The sequence below is a fragment of the Pelophylax lessonae genome (genome assembly GCF_965119305.1).
Source record: "Pelophylax lessonae genome assembly, chromosome: 9".
NCBI classification, from domain to species: domain Eukaryota; kingdom Metazoa; phylum Chordata; class Amphibia; order Anura; family Ranidae; genus Pelophylax; species Pelophylax lessonae.
The window spans coordinates 37,225,331-37,244,562 of NC_138776.1; the positions used below are offsets into that span (position 1 = coordinate 37,225,331).

The 19,232-nt window shown below is 43.3% G+C and overlaps 1 protein-coding gene across 2 annotated transcripts in view; it reads right to left on the minus strand.

The window, feature by feature from the left end:
- CLCN1 (chloride voltage-gated channel 1) overlaps nucleotides 1-19,232 on the minus strand; it is a 302,592-nt gene that overhangs the window by 77,376 nt on the left and 205,984 nt on the right. For both annotated transcript variants that reach the window (XM_082267331.1, XM_082267330.1), the window contains exons 8-10: nucleotides 15,976-16,101; nucleotides 7,512-7,596; nucleotides 5,498-5,599 (exon numbers count right to left, since the gene is read on the minus strand). In XM_082267331.1, coding sequence (XP_082123457.1) covers nucleotides 5,498-5,599; nucleotides 7,512-7,596; nucleotides 15,976-16,101 — 313 coding nt within the window. The remainder of the gene's footprint in view (nucleotides 1-5,497; nucleotides 5,600-7,511; nucleotides 7,597-15,975; nucleotides 16,102-19,232) is intronic.

Genomic DNA, 19,232 nt, shown 5'->3' on the forward strand with positions numbered 1-19,232 from the left:
AGTGGTAGTCTTTAAGGGGTTGAATAATTGTGTCAATGAAGAATTCACAAAATAAACATTTACTACTGTATTACAAAACCAATTGATGTCATTTTAGTTGCATATGGTTCTTTAACCACTTGCCGACCGCCGCACGACGATCTACGGCGGCGGTCAGCCCCTCACAGGCAAAGTGACGTAGGGCTACGTCACTAGCTTGTGAGGGTCTAGGGAGCGAGCGCGCGCCGCCGGAGGCGCGCTCCCGCTCCCGCGTGGTCACGGACCCCCCCGCGCGTGTGACCGGCGGACCCGATGTCCGCCGGCCACTCTGCGATCGGCGGGGGAGAGGGAGAAAGTCAGGCAGCTTGTGTAAATAAGGTGCCTGTCATTCTCCCCTCTGTATGAGAGATGATCATATGGATCTACTATGTAGATCTGTTGATAACTCTGCATACAGCTGAAGCCACAGCCAATCACAGTTAGAATCACGCCCCTAGGGACACACACAGCCCCTCCCTCTCAAATAAAGTTTACCCCTTCACTACCAGTGTATTTTTACAGTAACAGTGCATATATATAGCACTGATTACTGTAGAAATGTCACTGGTAACCCCAAAAGTGCCAAAAATGTCAGTCAAGGGTCCGATCTGTCCGCCGCAATGTCGCAGTACCGCAAAAAAATCGCAGATCGCCGCCATTACGCGTTAAAAAAAAAACAACAAAAATGACAAAAATCTTTCCCTTAGTTAGTAAACGCAATAACTTTTGCGCAAACCAATCAAAATACGCTTTTTGCGATTTTTTTTACCAAACATAGGTAGCATAAAACAAATTGGCCGAAAATGTAAAAAAATTTAGATTTTTACATTTTTTTGGGGGGGAATTTCATATAAAAAAAAGGTAAAAATATTGCTATTTTTGCAAAATTTACGCTATTTTTTTGTTTATAGCGCGTGATCAAAAAATCGCACAGGTGATCAAATACCGCCAAAAGAAAGCTCTGTTTGTGGAAAAAAAAGGACGCCAAATTCGTTTAGGTACAGCGTCGCACGACCGCGCAATTGTCCGTTAAAGTCACGCAGTGCCGAATCGCAAAATACCCCCTGGTCAGGAAGGGGGTAAAATCTTCCGGGGCTTAAGTGGTTAAGAAGTCCTTGTAGGATTTCATTCTGAATACAATTACAAATGTCCACTAAATTCCCTAAACCCTTTACAGGGGGTTGAATAATTTTGAACACAACTGTACATGGTAAAAGGTTGTATTAAAAGTTTGTATGCATAAAAAAACTAAAATGCATTTTGGTCTATTGCCAGAATATAATGTAAAAAATTAGGGTAGGCACATTTGTCAAAGAAATTTAGTGGTGCATATATTTAAAAAAACTTACATACCTGTTTGAAAATCCATGTAAATTTCTGCTTTGCAAAAGGGGCAAAATTGAATGATCTCAGGCTATATTCACTGCAGATTGAATGAGTGAATGGGGGAAATACTGCAATATGGTAGCTACAGTAGATAGAGCTGAGGACCATACTCATACCTCCCAACTTTTTGAGATGGTAATGAGGGACCCCTATTAGCAAAAGTATGTAGACATAGGATACACCCCCTGTCATGCCCTCATAAAGGAGAATTATACAAAAAAAGATTAGTTAAACCCACAAGTGCTTTTTTTTTTTTTTTTTTTTTTACCACAACTATTCCTTTTTACTGGCTTTTGAAATTTACAAATGCAGCAATTTAGAAATTGGATGAAAGGTTTGGCACTGAGAAACACTTTTTGAAAGATAAAACGTGCATTTTATGTACAACTAAATTGATCAGACCAAAATGAGGGACAAATGAAGAGGAAAGAGGGACAGAGGGACTGTGTTCCAAATCAGGGACAGTCCCTCAAAATCAGGGACAGTCCCTCAAAATCCCGGACAGTTGGGAGGTATGCATACTTTTTGCCTATGATAGTCATATCTAGTGGCCATAATGCAGTATTTTTATTCGATCATCCCTTAGACCAGGGTTTCTCAACCAGGGTTCCTCCAGAGGTTGCTAGGGGTTCCTTGACTAATGAGCAGTTTCTGCCTCTCAGATGAGTTCCCCCTGACACTATTGATCTTTTTAGCTATCTGTAAGGTGGGAATTCTTCCCAATGACCACATGTGTAAGGATCATTCTTCCCACTGACCATAACAGTAATGTATCATGAGTTGTAGATATAGTCATTATTAGCAGGGGGTTCCTGATACCGGAAAATTATTTCAGGGGTTCCCCTGTGTTGAAAAGGTTAAGAATGGCTGCCTTAGAGTCATATGGCGCTTTTCCACTGCATGGAACCGAACGGTTCGGCTCGCTTTTGCGCTTTTCCACTGCATGGTACCGCATGGTACGGTGTAGGAACGGTTCGGTACAGTACGGTACGGCGGCACTTTTCCACTACATGGAACCGAATGGTACGGCTCGCTTAAACAGTACCACCTTGGTTGTGGTTCCAAGAGGGCCGTACCGGTACCATATCCCACAATCCTTTGCATGCAGCCTTGACTGTTTGTCACTACTAGCCACTGATTGGTCAGAGAATCGTTGTTATCCCACCCACTTTACTTTAGTGGAAAAGCAAACCACACCGAACCGTTCCAACACCGTACCATGCAGTACCATGCAGTGGAAAAACAAACAAAGCCAAGCAGGGCCGAGTGGAGCCGAGCCAGTACTTGCAGTGGAAAAGTGCCAATAGAGTTATTGTCAGGTTGACTACTGCATACGGATACTGCTAAATGTGGCCTCTACACTTCAGTGAACTGTGGTCAGGAAAGGGATAGGAACAATCATACAAGACAGAAAAAGCAGAGTAAAATGCATGAAGAATGTTTGACTGTTCCTATGAATAAAACATAAAAAACGCTCACAAGCATAAAAGAGTAAGGCAGTATATAGACATGAAACTCCCCTGACTGACCGAAACTCCAAAAATTCCCATTAGTCAGAAGAGTTTTGTCTCTATATTTTGGCTTACTCTTTTCTATGTGAGAATCATTTAATGTTTTATTCATGATAAATGGTCAAATGCGCTTTACAAGTCCAGTGTGCAATTTTCTGTATTGCTTGCTATACCAAATCACCCTAGAGCTGCTGACCAGGAATTTTTTTTAACCACTTGCCTACTGGGCACTTTCACCCCCTTCCTGCCCAGGCCAATTTTCAGCTTTCAGCACTGTCACACTTTGAATGACAATAGCGCAGTCATGCAACGCTGTACCCAAATTAAAGATTTTTATCATTCTTTTCACACAAATAGAGCTTCCTTTTGGTTGTATTTATTCACCTCTGGGTTTTTTTTTTTTTTTTCTTGCTAAACAAAGGAAAAAAAGCCAAAAATGTTGAAAAAAAAGTTTTTCATAGTTTGTTTTAACATTTTGAAAACAGGTAATTTTTCTCTTTCACTGATGTGCGCTGATGAAGCTGCACTGATGGGCACTCATAGGGTGCACTGATTGACAGTGATGAGGTGGCATGGATGGGCACTGATAGGCTTCACTGATGAGGCAGAACTGGTGGACATTGATGAGGAGGAACTGATGATGCTGCACTGATAGGTGGCACTGGTGGGCACTAGTAGGTGGCACTGATAGGCAGCACTGATAGGTGACACTGATGAGGAGGCACTGACAGGCACTGATTGGCAGCACTGATTGGTGGCACTGGTAGGCACTGATAGGCAGCAGTGGTGGGCACTGTTGTGACTGCACTGATAATCAGGACACTAATAATTAGTGTCCTGAACATCAATGTAGTTGTCCCTTTCACACATGATATTTCCTGTACCATGTCTGCAGCCTCTGACATCTCCTGTACCATGTCCGCAGCCCATTACATCTCCTGTACCATGTCCGCAGCCCATTACATCTCCTGTACCATGTCCGCAGCCCATTACATCTCCTGTACCATGTCCTCAGCCCATTACATCTCCTGTACCATGTCTGTAGCCTCTGACATCTCCTGTACCATGTCCTCAGCCCATTACATCTCCTGTACCATGTCTGTAGCCTCTGACATCTCCTGTACCATGTCCGCAGCCTCTGACATCTCCTGTACGATATCTGCAGCCTCTGACTATCTCCTGTACTATGTCTGCAACTTCTGACCATCTCCTGTACTATGTCTGCAACCTCTAACCATCTCCTGTACCATGTCTGCAGCCTTTGACTATCTCCTGTACCATGTCTGCAGCCTTTGACTATCTCCTGTACCATGTCTGCAACCTCTTACCATCTCTTGTACCATGTCTGCAGCCTTTGTCTATCTCCTGTACCATGTCTGCAACATCTGACCAACTCCTGTACCATGTCTGCAACCTCTGACCATCTCCTGTACAATGTCCGCAACCTCTGACCATCTCCTGTATCCTGTCCTTGGCCTCTAACATCTCCTGTATCATGTCCACAGCCTATGACCATCTCCTGTAACATGTCCGCACCCTATGACCAGCTCCTGTACCATGTCCGCAGCCTATGACCATCTCCTGTAACATGTCCGCAGCCTCTGACTTTCTCCTGTACAATGTCCGCAACCTCTGACCAATGACCATCTCCTGTATCCCGTCCGTGGCCTCTAACATCTTCTGTATCATGTCCGCAGCCTCTCTTGTCTTTTAAAACAAACCTTAGTGCTGCGTTAAATAATATCATAAAGAACAATCAAACTCCCCATCGGTGATGGGGAGGATCATCACAATATATTTACATACAATTTGCATAGTTGTGGACTTTATTTTTTTTTTTTAAAGAAGTATTTGATTATATCAAAGGTATTATTAAAATTCACATGTTACCTCTAGTATAGCACACTTGCCACGATTGAGGTTCTAACAGTTGTTATCATTTATTTATTTATTTATATATTTCTTTGATTGTTTTATATGATAATATTTAGCGCAGCACTAAGGTTTGTTTTATTATGGCACTATACACTTCAGAATGAGATGGTGATCAGTGCTTGCAGCTGGCTTGATTGAAGTAGTATTGGCCGTAGTAGCTCGCAGGAACCTTTGATATTTGCATTAATTAACATCTCTTGTCTTTTGTAGTGTCTGCAGTCTCTGAGGGGCAGTCTGGAAAGGAGTTTGCTCATATATATATATATATATATATATATATATATAATATATATATATATATATAAAGCCCTATGCGCTTTCATATCTGTCTTAACTATATATATATAATACACTCTTCAAATGTGCTTTAAAATGCATGGTTTTCCCTATTATGAACAAGAAAATATTGACGTTATGCTGTTGGGCTGTTATATTAATGCTATGGGGCTGGTATATAATTTTTTCCAGAGCTGATTTTTATTCCCAGTCCAGCCCTGTGTACAGACATGAAAAAAAAAAACCCTTGTTGTGTTTCGCACAAATTTTAAAGACCAGATCAGATCTGGATTGACCGCAGCAAAGATGACCCATGTAATAAAAGTACTAGGAGAGTAGTCAAACAATTTTTGCAGTCTCATGGAACTTACTAGCGGCTCAGGAAGGTACTCAAGATCTGGTTCCTTCTGATGCCGAGCACCACCTGTCGATTCAGGTAGACAAAGAAAGCGCCCAGGAATCCACAGCAGATCCTGCAAGGAGATAGAAATATTGTCTTATAGCCCAGGTCAGACCATGCCATTATTGACTATACATACTGTAGCTGTGAGGTTCAAAGACGGGTACAAATACGGGTAAGTACAATAACCAAATCGAAGGAAGGTCAGAAAAACTGAACTGGTCTAGCTTGGATGAAAGTCACTTTAGGAGTCATAAAATTAACAAATGCACACAAGATTATTATAACAATCTAAAAAATGAACTGCTATAGTTTTGGACAGGGGGGGAAGCCTTAGAAGTTTCTAACCCTACTCCATTCTATCAAAGACTAGAAAAAATATTTTGGCTACAGTCCTACTTTGAAGCTAAATTCCAAGTATGGAAAATGTTACATCATTACATTGGTCCTGCTTGGACCAATTAAAGTATGTAGGTGCCATAACAAACAAAATAGCCCCTGCCCCCACCTATAACTGGCCTTCACAGGAAGGAGCACATGGAAGGGCAATGCATGCAGGACAAAACCAAAACTCACTAACTAGTCTGCTTACCAACCAAATTAACCTGCCTAACAGTATGCGTTAAAAACAGGGGTTTAGTTAGCACACATTTGCTACCGCATGCAAAGGCTGGAGGGCCTCTTCATGGCATCCTGTATTACTTGCAGTCCTAACTCCTGTATATCTATGAGAGTCTCCACAGTGGGAGCACATGCATTCTAATGGTTGATAGGGTGCAGGTGGGCCTGGGGGTAGCCCAACCCTCCTTAAAGGCACAGGGATGCCCTGCACATAGCACAATGGCAGCAAAGGCATCCAGTGTGTCCCCTCACCAGTATACAGCAATAACAAACAAAATGGCCCCTGTCCCCACCCATAACTTACCTTCACAACAAGGAGCATATTGCAAATGTAAGCTAACTAAACCCCTGTTTTTAATGCAGACAGGATAATTTGGTTCGTAAGCAGACTGGTTGGAGAGTTGAGCTGGGAACTTTTCTGGTTTTGTCTTGTATGTATGTGCCATACCTTTGGGATCCCAGTGGAAGCTGAAAATCTCTGTAGTAGGCACTGCTGCTACAGTGATCTCCACTAGTTTCCGGGTCCTGTGCTAAGTAGCTGCTCTGTTGTTTTGTGGGCACAGGAGGTTGCAATGTTGGCACAAGCACCATTCAGGGAACACTTTACATCTTCTCAATGAATGTAAAGCGTTCTCTGATTAGTTGAGTTGGAGCGAAAGGGTTAGGATCTCCACCTCATCCCATCAGAAATCACTTTGTATTAATTGAAAAAATGCAAAATGTTCCTTAAATGTGGCCTTAGCTGAGCGGGCATTGTCATTTGTTCAGTTAGCAGAAGAACAACTGCTCATGGCCCATAAGCTAGTGCGGATCACTGTGGTAGCAATGCCTAGCACCGTCATTTCTGGCTTTCACTGGGATCCCACGGGTATAGCTGGTCCAGGCTGGACCTATGTAAAAATTGCCATACCTGGAATTCAGCTTTAAGGGATTTCAAAGGACATCAGTTGCGTAGAGAGGGAGAAAAGAAGAACTTACTATCACCATATTAAGATATTCATTATAGAAAGGGAAAGGGTGGTTAAGCTAAGGAATTCTTAATCAGGGCATAATGGTAAAATCAACTTAAAAAAGGACTGGGTGACTTTCTTCCAACCAATGATATCTATGGTTATAATTAATAAGGGATAATATGGAGGAAATAATCCAATTACCCTTGGAGAAATAAGGAACGTATTTTTTTTCCACAGGGCTAAAACTGCAGGAATTGTTAGAAGTGGATGTACATGAGTCATTTCTCAACCTATTGTTTGTCCTGAGAGTATAGCATATACAAGTGCCATAGCTAACATTCTTCAGAAAATTCTTGTTACCTGGCTTTTAGTGGAGGGATTAGGCTGAAGGGAGGAAACAAGGGATCTTACCCAATAACTGCAAAAGCCGGTAACTCTTGCAGGTCAAAGGGAAACTCCATACGAAAGTTAGTGCGGAATAAGGCAGTGATGGTAACTGGGGAAAGAAAAAATACTCAGCTTATTTGTTATATCCATTTGGTTTTTTTTTTAATTACTTATAAACACTGTTCAAAACAGACTGGGGTTCCTTTGTGCATTTTGGTTTAACAAATACCTCCAACAATATTCTTAATTTTTTTCTAAGTGGAAGATGCAAGGGTATTAACCTACGATAAGGACCTAATCCAGAGGTATGAGGTTCTTCCATCAATCTCCTCCCCTTACTGCTCCTCCTGTGTCTACCTATCCTAGCAGATTTAATGGTAAAGTCAATGAGGCTGACAGCTAAATCCAAGCAGTGGAAAAAATAAGACAGAGGGGGGTGATAATCAATGATGAACCAAATCGATGCCTGAGAAATGTAACCTTCTTGCTTTACCTTTACATAGTCCATCATGAGTTCTGCTGCCAGACTCATCCACCTTACCCACCCACGCAGTGTCCAAGTCCTCTCCCTTTTAGTCCCTCCACTGGCTTTTGCTCACACAATGAATATAACTTAAAATACTAACAACAACATAGAATGCCATTCACAGCTCTGCCCCAAGCTACATCACCAACCTCATTTAAAAAAACAACCAAAACATTTTCTTTTCACCTCACAAGAGTTCCTGATCTTTAGCTCCTTCATCACCTCCACCCATGCTTGCCTTCAGGACTTCTCCAGAGCTTCTCCCATCCTCTGGAACACCCTATCCCAATCTGTCCAACTATCTCCTACTCTGTCCACCTCTAGGCGATACCTGAAAACCAACCTCTCCAAGGAGGCCTATGCTGCCTCTACCTAACTGTATTTTAACTTTCTCCATCAGCTCATCTATAGCAGTTATTATCTTTTGAATCACTTGACCCTTGTCCCTTTTGTCTTCAGTCGTATTGTATCTTGACTGTCTCCATCCATTTTCGAAAATGCTGCATAAACTGTTGGCGCTATATAAATCCTATATAGTAATAAAAATAATAATAATTTAAAGCGGAGTTCCACCCAGTGAACGTTTTTTTTAATAAAGATACCCCCGGGACAGTCGGGGCTAGTGCATTCCACAATGGCTAGCCTCTGATCTGTCCCGGGTTGCACTTACCTGCAAGAAGAAATACTTACCTTGAAAATGTATTCTCCAGCGCTGCCATCTCAGGTGTGGGCAGCTTGAAACCAGCGCAATCCTCTTCTGAGTTCTCTTCCGTCTTCTTCGGTCCCGCGATGCACTGCACCGGCCCTGCTGTCACTTCCGGTGCTGCAGCGTCATCCCTGCACAGCTTCTGGGCATGCCCAGAAGCTGTTTTGCAAGGTATGACGCGCCTACACCAGAACTGACGTCGGGGCCGGTGCAGGCGCATTGATTCCTGGGAGCGATGACGTTCAGCTCCCAGGAATCATTGCAAAGCGGAAGTGACGGCGCGGGCCGCGGCCAAGGAAGGAGGAAGTGGATGGTAAGGTAAGTATATTTTCTTCTAAACGAGGTAAGTAAAAAAAAAAAAATTGCGATTATCCATTTGTTTTTCAGGTGACCCGGAGCGAGAAGATGGAGGTAAGTATAAATTTAGGGTGGAACTCCACTTGAAGAAATAAACTCATCATGCCAAAACTGAAAAGTTTGGTTTGAAGGTCATCTCACCCCTTTAGGGTTCTAGTCCTTGTAGGGACAAACATAGATCTATATTTAGAATAACAAAAATAAAAATGGGACAGACCTTATAAATTAGTGTCCCTGTGGTACATTGCATTTACCCTTCAATTCCCACCACTTGTAACAAAGAAAAGGAACAAGGGCGCCAAGTCATAAAGGTATGGCATGGGGCTGGATAGACATGGGACCCTGGTGTGCATGTGCATGTAGTGGCTCTGAGACGCATCAATCAATTTATATGTTGTATTCTAATATATATCTTCTATTACACAGGATCTTAAAGGCAAAAACAACATTATTTTGTATCAAACCCCTGAAGAAGCGGACCCATTTGTCCGCGAAACATGTTGGGTAGATGCCAGGTGCTCATCTGATCACCGGTTATTGTTTCATGTGTCTATATCTACTGCCTGTTCCTTTACTTGTATGTCAACATTGGATACAATAATGCTTTTACATTCCAATTGTATGTACCATTGTATGTCTTCTGCGCTTTTAACCTTGCTAAAATAAATAAACATGTATTTTTTATAAACAAGTTATATACTTTCTAGATTTACAGTACCGTCAAAATCCCACCAGCCCTCTTTTCTCATTTTTCTAGCTATTCTTATCTCTTGCATTTCTCCCCTCCTTTTTCTCCCTATCCTTTTTCCCCTATTTCTTTCCCCTTTTTCTTTCTTTTGTTTCTTTTCTTCTTTTCCTTATCCCACTCTTTCTTTCCTTTCTTTTCTTTGTTCTTCTTTTTTTTCCCCCTTTTTTCCCCTTTTTCTCTCCCCTTTTTCTATATCCACTGGATTCTTTGCCTTTCATTTTTCCCTTTTCCTCTATTTTGAGAATTTAGTCTCAGTGCCAAGGATCCCTCACCCAGATCCTACACAGACTATCTTTTCTGGTTATTAGTATCATTGGGATGTTGGTACCTTTTACAAATTTACAACAAACACCAATTTTGGTAAGTCATAAAGGTAGATGAACAGCTGTGTAATTTAATATAGTAACTTACATGTTAAAAACAGGTATTCCAATAGGACAGCATACATGGTGTGAAAGGACAGTCCCCACAGTGGATCCGATGGAAGACTGTCCTTTCACAACATGTATGCTGTCCTATTGGAATACCTGTTTTTAACATGTAAGTTACTATATTAAATTACACAGCTGTTCATCTACCTTTATGACTTGGCGCCCTTGTTCCTTTTCTTTGTTACATGTTTGGAGGGTATCCCTACCTCTTGAAGAGCTGCCTGTCTAATCTTCACCCCAGTACCTTGATTTGGACTTTTTGTACTCTTTCATCAGCAAGGATCCATTCACTCGGGATCATCGCATGATTGAATAGGACTTCTACACACTTGAGGTTCTTGTATCTTGTTTGCCCTGTAACATTTCCATTGTCACTCAATTCATTATATATATATATATATATATATATACTGTATATATATTTTTTTTATTTAATTTATTCAATTTATTCATTTCATTTTATTCACATTTACATTTGTGATTTCATCTGTGGCACCACTGGTCATGTGGTCCCTTCCAGAGTGGTCCAGTAAGCGCTGATTCACTAACTTAGGTCAGTGTGTGTCTTTTAATTCCCACCACTTGTTGGAGGTGCACAGAAGATGAGGGCTTCTATCTACTCGTATGGTGGGATTGTCGTCTGATATCACCATTTTGGCAGAAAGTATTTATATTCTTACTCACAGGAACCTTCACCACCTCAACACTTCCCTTCTTCGTTCTGCTACTGACTGCCTTTATGATAAAATCACAACCCTGTCCTGTGTAGAATTGACCACTTCCGTCTACAACAGTGGTTCTCAATTCCGGTCCTCGGGACCCACTAACAGGCCAGATTTTAAGTATTACCTTGGGGGATGCAGACTAGAATACTGCAATCACTGAGCAGCAAATGAGATCACCTGTGATGTAATTTAGTTATCTTGCAAACCTGGCCTGTTGGTGGGTCCCGAGGACCGGAATTGAGAACCACTGGTCTACAACAACATAGTGTCATCCTCCCTGGACACACTCGCTCGTCTTTCTACACACAGAACCAGGCCTCGTCTGCTACAACCCTGGCAAACAGACGACACCAGAACTCTCAAGAGATGCAGACGTGCTCTTGAGAGAGCCTGTCGTAAAACAAAATCCCTGCAAGACTTCACCCTCTACAAATCTTCTCTTCTCAAATACAACTCCTGTCTCCACTCTGCTAAACAAACTACTACACCACTCTCATCAAAACCCTCTCATCCAAACCTCGTCAACTCTTTTTTACCCTTAATTCCTTACTTCACCCCCCACTGCCTCCGCCCACCAACTTGCTTGCTCCCCAGGAGATTGCCAATCATTTCCAAAACATTGTACCTGAGTCACCTCCATCAGATCATTCCCACAGCTATTACCTTTTGTACCACCTCCCCCTCCCTTTAGACTGTAAGCTCCATGAGCAGGGCCCTCCTATTCCTACTGTATTGAACTATATTGTAATTATACTGTCCCCCCTCTACATTGTAAAGCGCTAAGTAAACTGTTGGGGCTAAATAAACCCTGTATGATAATAATAATATCCTCCACACGTATCTCCGATATTCAGGCCTCTTCTAAGGTTGCCAACCTGTCGATGATTCCCAGGTCCATTTCAAAAATTAAAAAAAAGGCACAACTGCTTTCTGTACCCTAATAGTGATGTGTTTATTCTTTTTGAACCCGACTCATCTTTGAGCGTTTCCAGGGCTTCTGACATTTTCAGAATTTGCAAAATCACCATACCATCTTCTCCCCATACCTTTTTCTCTTCACTATGTTACCTGAACTTGTGTTTTGGTTGTTTATTTCCCAAAGTTATAGCCTCTCTGAGTATTGTTGAGACCCTTTACATGGAAATTAAAATGTACCACTTGTACTCTCCAAGTTTCACTATTTTTCCTTTTGTATTTTAACATGCTTATTTGTGTGGTTTGTTCCTATTCTACTGTTTTTGGCATTGGTATTGTCCATACCTTGAAAATCCTTTAAATAAATAGCTATTAAACCTAAAAAATAGGACAGACCTGATGAACCATTTGGTCTTTTTCTGCTGTCACTTTATGTTTTTTTTGTGGATCTATGTCCTACGGAGATTGGTCTTGATGCACCTTGATGTATAGGTGCTCTGCTGGATTTTCTTGCTACACATGTCCAAATACAATGACTGTAAATGTGTACATATAATAGTAAGGCCCCGTTCCCACTGGGGTGATCCGACTTCCCCGGGCGATCACACAGGTCGCGGCCCGCTGCTCGCACCGCGACCTCGGAGCGGCCGGCACGGACTTCATAACATTGAAGTCTATGCAGGTCGCTCCGGGTCGCCCCAAAGAAGCTCCGGACCCTTTTTCTAAGTCGGAGCGACTTGTGTCGCTCCTATTAGAACGGGTCCACAGCTTCTGTATGGCAGGCGACCTATGGCGACCTGTCAGGCGACCAGGTCGCCTGACAGGTCGCCCCAGTGTGAACGGGGGCTAAATGATGTATGTATTATATTGTATTCAATAACAAAATAAGAGTTTAGTCTTTTGCTATATTGTGTCTGTCAGGTGGGCTGAGAGTTCTGTGTATGAAAGTTCCTCTGACCATGCGCCAGATCACCAAACCTTTGGCTGCGGAGATGAATCAAGCTGTCTGTTGCCTCTGTAAATAAAGCTGATTTGAAAGTTTTGCCTCCCCAGTTAAATAAATATTAAAATAATTTGGGGTCAGTTTTATTAAATGTTTCATTTTTTTAATACTACTTTTTTTTCTTTTTATAAATAGGGACATAATACAGAGTTCACCCATGGTACTGGTGTCCTAAAGTTATGTGGATTTTCTAAACTGGAAACACAAGAGAAGCTTTTTCTTTTGAGACTATCTCTTGCTAATTAAAATTGGATGGATCTGTACAAAGCAGGAGGAAGTGGGGGGGGGGGGGGGCAGTTTAATAACTTATTCAGCTGTATGTATAAATGAGCTTGAGATACTTCCCTTCACTGCCTGCTCTCTGCTTTTATATTTTCCCTTGGGTGTGAAGAGAAGATGGTTAATGTAAACTTAAATTAAGCTGGCCATAGACGGATGGAATCTCAGCCAGTTCAGCAGGGATTTGGTCGAGATTCAATCCATCTATGGGTAGGCTGGTTGTACTGAAGTTGATCCATCGGTCGACTTCTGTACAACCAGCCTGTCAAATTTTTTGCATGCGATCAATGCTGGTGGTCGAGAAGGCTCCCTGTCAGCAAAACAGCTGTGTTGATAGGGAATTGAGTGATTTTCTTTCCTTCCATTGTATCATCTGTGGCCTGCCCTACTCTGCTTGGAGCTCACAAAGCTGGGGACTTTTCCATCACTCCTATGTGACAGCAATAATGCTTTGGAATTCGTAGAAGGTGAACCCAGTGCTGCATCATGGGAAGAAGGGAAAAGAATGTTCTCCATACTCTGAATTACTGGGTATTACACTTTTAACTCCACAGCCAAATGGAGCGATGGGAAAGTGAAGTAAATTTGACAAGACCTCATGGACAAAGCACAGATTCACTACCTAATAAACATGTAAAAATTAGTCTTTAGCTCCCCCTGCTGCCTGAAACACACACATATGAAATATTCGCTTAAAATACAATAGATATATAAATAAACAGTATACAGTGCCTTGAAAAATTATTCATACCCCTTGAAGTTTTCCATATTTTGCCATGTTACAACCAACGATAATACAAAAAGTGGTCACCACCTCCACCTATAACTTGTCTTAATAGTAGGACGCACTGGAGGGGCAATTCGGTTGGTCACTGGCTGGTTGGTAAGTTGTGACTGGAAATCTCTTGGTTTTTCTTGACCTGCGTCCGCCCTTCCAGTGCTCCTTACCATTAGGACCAGTTATAGGTGGAGGTGGTGACCACTTTTTGTATTATCATTGATATTTATATTGAGCCAGGCAACGCACTGACACCTTTGCTGCCATTGTGCGATGTGCTGGGTGTTCAGTGTGACCCTGTGCCTTTAGTGGGGGTGGGCTCCCTCTAGTCACCTGTCCTCCATCTATCCCATTAGAATGCATGTGCTCTCATTGTGGAGACTCTTTAAAGGTAGAGTTAGGGACTGCAGATAACAGGGTGCCTTGCCGGGGCCTGTAGCTTAAGCATGTATTTGCAAATGTGTGCAACCAAACCCCTGTTTTTAACGCATACTGTTAGACAGGTCAATTCGGTTGGTCGCTGGCTGGTTGGTAAGTTGTGACTGGAAATCTCTTCGTTTTTCTTGACTTACAACCAAAAATGTAAATGTATTTTATTGGGATTTTATGTGATAGACCAACACAATGTGCCACATAATTGTGAATTGGAAAGAAAATGATAAAAGGTTTTCAAATTTTTTTACAAATAAATCTGTGAAAAGTGTGGATTTGTATTCATATTCAGCCCCCCCGAGTTAATACTTTGTAGAACCCCCTTTCCCTGCAATTACAGCTGCAAGTCTTTTTGGGGATGTCTCTACCAGCTTTGCACATCTAGAGAGTGACATTTTTGCCCATTTTTCTTTGCAAAATAGCTCAAGTTCAGTTAGATTGGATGGAGAACGTCTGTGAACAGAAATTTCAAGTCTTGCCACAGATTCTCAATTGGATTTAGGTCTTGGCTTTAACTGGGCTATTCTAACATATGAATATGCTTTGATGTAAACAGTTCCATTGTAGCTCTGGATGTATGTTTAGGGTCGTTGTCCTGCTGGAAGGTGAACCTCCGCCCCAGTCTCAAGTCTTTTGCAGACTAACAGGTTTTCTTCTAAGATTGCCCTGTATTTGGCTCCATCCATCTTCCCATCAATTCTGACCAGCTTCCCTGTCCCTTCTGAAGAAAAGAATTCCCACCCCATGATGCTGCCACCACTATGTTTCATGGTGGGGATGGTGTGTTCAGGGTGATGTGCAGTGTTAGTTGTCTGCCACACATAACGTTTTGCTTTTAGGCCATAAAGTTCAATTTTGGTCTCATCTGACCAGAGCACCTTCTTCCACATGTTTGCTGTGTCCCCCACATGGCTTCTCGCAAACTGCAAATGGGGCTTCCTATGGCTTTATTTCAACAATTGCTTTCTTCTTTACCCTCTTCCATAAAGGCCAGATTTGTGGAGTGCACGACTAATAGTTGTCCTGTGGGCAGATTCTCCCACCTGAGCTGTTGATCTGGGCAGCTCCTTGAGCCTCTTGGCTGCTTCTCTGATTAATTCTCTCCTTGCCCGGCCTGTCAGTTTAGGTGGATTACCATGTCTTGGTAGGTTTGCAGTTGTCCCATACTCCTTTTATTTTTGGATGATGGATTGAACAGTGCTCCGTGTTTTGTTCAAAACTTGGGATATTTTTTTATACCCTAACCCTGCTTTAAACTTCTCCACAACTTTATCCCTAACCGGTCTGGTGTGTTCCTTGAACTTCATTAAGTTTGTTCACTAAGGTTCTCTAACAAACCCCTGAAGGCTTCAAATAACAGCTGTATTTATACTGGGAATATATTATACACAGGTTGACTCTATTTACAAATTGTTTTGGTTGTAACATGACAAAATTTGGAAAATTTCAAGGAGTATGAATACTTTTTCAAGGCACTGTATATATACAGAGAAAGAGAGATAGAGAGAGAGAGAGATAGAGAGAGAGTATATATATTTATGCATTTGTTTCTAAAATCTCTACTGCAACAATGTATACTGAAACCTACCCGCATCTTTGTTCCATACAGCCAGAACACGAAAGATGAAGGCACTGAAGGTCGCCGCGAAGAAACCACGCCAATAGTTCCTTATTGCAAAGTAGGAGGAGGTGACCTCAATACTGAACAAGACACCTAGGCAATAACACACACTATGACACAACGTAACACATGACTACTTTACAAAGAGCTGTTGACACAAAGTACACCATGCTCTCCATTCTTCACTCATGCAGCACATTTGATACATCCAATGACATACTGTAGATTTCCAGGGCTTTTTTTCAGCAGGAATGTGGAGGAACGCAGTTCCGGCACCTCTCCCAGTAACTGTATGTAATTTCAAGGGGTGCTGGGGTGTGCTGCATGGACTGTTGATGCGATCTATTGTCGCAGGAGGTGATCTATTTTGGGTATATTGTTGCTGGGAACAGGGCCGGACTGGGAAAAAAAAACAGCCCTGGAAATAATTTCATACCAGCCCCAGTGGCGTAGCGTGGGTGGTCAGCACCCAAGGCAAGGCAAGTATTTTGCGCCCCTAACCAGCGGACATTTAGCGCTCTCTGGGTCCCTTCCACTCATACAGAATTAAAACCCCTTATGGTACATTTTAGGATTTACTACTCTTTATCCTTACTTTCCCTTTTATCTCTCTCTCTATCCTAATTTTTTATTCTTTCTCTCCCTTTTTCTTTGTTCCTCCCCCACTTTTCCTCTCTATTCCATGTATTCTCTCTTTTTTTATTCCTTCTCTTACTCCTTGTTGGGGGGGGGGGAGGTTGGGACAGCCCAGCTGGGAGGCCACAGGCTCTAGGAAAAGCCCAGCTGGCCCCCCTCCCCACTATCTAATACACTGCTGGTCCCCCTCCCCCTAATACAATGCTGTCCCCCCCTCCCCCTTATACAATGCTGTTCCCTCCCCTGGCCCCTTCCCCTAATACAATGCTGTTCCCCCCTCCCCCTAATACAATTCTGATCCCCCCCTCCCCCTAATTCAATGCTGTTTCCCCCCTCCCCCTAATACATTGCTGTCCCCCTCCCCTGGCCCCCTCCTCCTAATGCAATGCCGATCCCCCCTTCCCCTAATACAATGCCGATTCCCCCCCCCCTCTGGCCCCCTCCCCCTAATACAATGCTGATCCCCCTCTCCCCAGGGTCACTTATACGTTGCCCACTAATGTACGGGGTCACTTTTATGCTGCCCACCAATGTATAGGGTCACTTACTGTATATGCTGCCCACCAATGAATAGGGTCACTTATATGTTGCCCACCAATGTACGGGGTCACTTATATGCTGCCCACCAATGTACGGGGTCACTTATATGCTGCCCACCAATGTACGGGGTCACTTATATGCTGCCCACCAATGTACGGGGTCACTTATTTGCTGCCCACCAATGTACGGGGTCACTTATATGCTGCCCACCAATGTACGGGGTAATTTACATGCTGTCCACCAATGTACAGGGTCACTTATTTGTTGCCCACCAATTTACGGAGTCACTTATATGCTGCCCACCAATGTACGGGGTAATTTACATGCTGTCCACCAATGTACAGGGTCACTTATTTGTTGCCCACCAATTTACGGAGTCACTTATATGCTGCCCACCAATGATCAATGTACTAGGTCACTTATATGATGCCCACCAATGTACGGGGTCACTTATATGCTGCCCACCAATGTACGGGGTCACTTATATGCTGCCCACCAATGTACGGGGTCACTTATATGCTGCCCACCAATGTACGGGGTAATTTACATGCTGTCCACCAATGTACAGGGTCACTTATTTGTTGCCCACCAATGGTCAATGTACAAGGTCACTTATATGCTGCCCACCAATGTACGGGGTAATTTACATGCTGTCCACCAATGTACAGGGTCACTTATTTGTTGCCCACCAATTTACGGAGTCACTTATATGCTGCCCACCAATGTACGGGGTAATTTACATGCTGTCCACCAATGTACAGGGTCACTTATTTGTTGCCCACCAATTTACGGAGTCACTTATATGCTGCCCACCAATGATCAATGTACTAGGTCACTTATATGATGCCCACCAATGTACGGGGTCACTTATATGCTGCCCACCAATGTACGGGGTCACTTATATGCTGCCCACCAATGTACGGGGTCACTTATATGCTGCCCACCAATGTATGGGGTAATTTACATGCTGTCCACCAATGTACAGGGTCACTTATTTGTTGCCCACCAATTTACGGAGTCACTTATATGCTGCCCACCAATGGTCAATGTACAAGGTCACTTATATGATGCCCACCAATGTACGGGGTAATTTACATGCTGTCCACCAACGTACAGGGTCAGCTAAATGTTGTCCACCGAGGTATGGGGTCACTTGTATGTTTCCCACCAATGTACAAGGTCAGGGTCACATGTGTACAGCCGGATCCCACAATTCCCATGTACAGGCGGAGGGACACAACATAAGGCCCCCCATTCCTCCTAAAACTTACTGATTAGGATGATGTCCTGTGAGCTGTTCATTGCATTTATAGCATGGGGGACCGGAGAGACAATCATTTTTCTTAGGGCTCCCTCTGGGGTAGGGAGACTGATGGAGAGGAACCCAGGCAGTGAGTGTTATGGTATAGAATATATATATATACACTGTAATGTAATGATCAGGGGCGGACTGACCATTAGGGCACTCGGGCACTGCCCGAGGGCCCGGGGCTAGTAGGGGGCCCCATGAAAGGCTCCTGGCACCTACCTTCCAAAGCATCTGTGATGATCCCGGAGCCCAGTGCCAGAACAAGTTCCAGCACTGAGCTCCGGTAACTGGCCTGACAGAGACACACTAGCGTGGGCACTCAGGACACCTTCCCTGCATCTCTTTCAGGGTGCCTGGGCTCCCTCACGCAGCGATCGTCCCTCTGCAGCAGCTGACACTTACATCTCTCCCCCAACTGATGCCTGCACAGTACACAGAGCTCACCAAGGATCCTCCTCCACGGCTCTGAAGTACACAGACAGGAGGAGGAGGAGTAGCCGGGGAGGAGGGACATTAACTTCAAGAGCTGCACTGATTATCTGAGGTATGTACTGTACATAGTTTATGGATACGGAAGGGGGACAGATAACAAGGATGCACATATGGAGAAGTGATGGGGGCGGGGGCATATGCTAGGGGGATGCTTTTGGAGGGGGGATGACTTGTGCTAGAAGGTGAGGAGGTGGTGTGAGGGGAATTTCAACTCTGACCTCTCCCCTCCAAATGCACCCCCAGCACA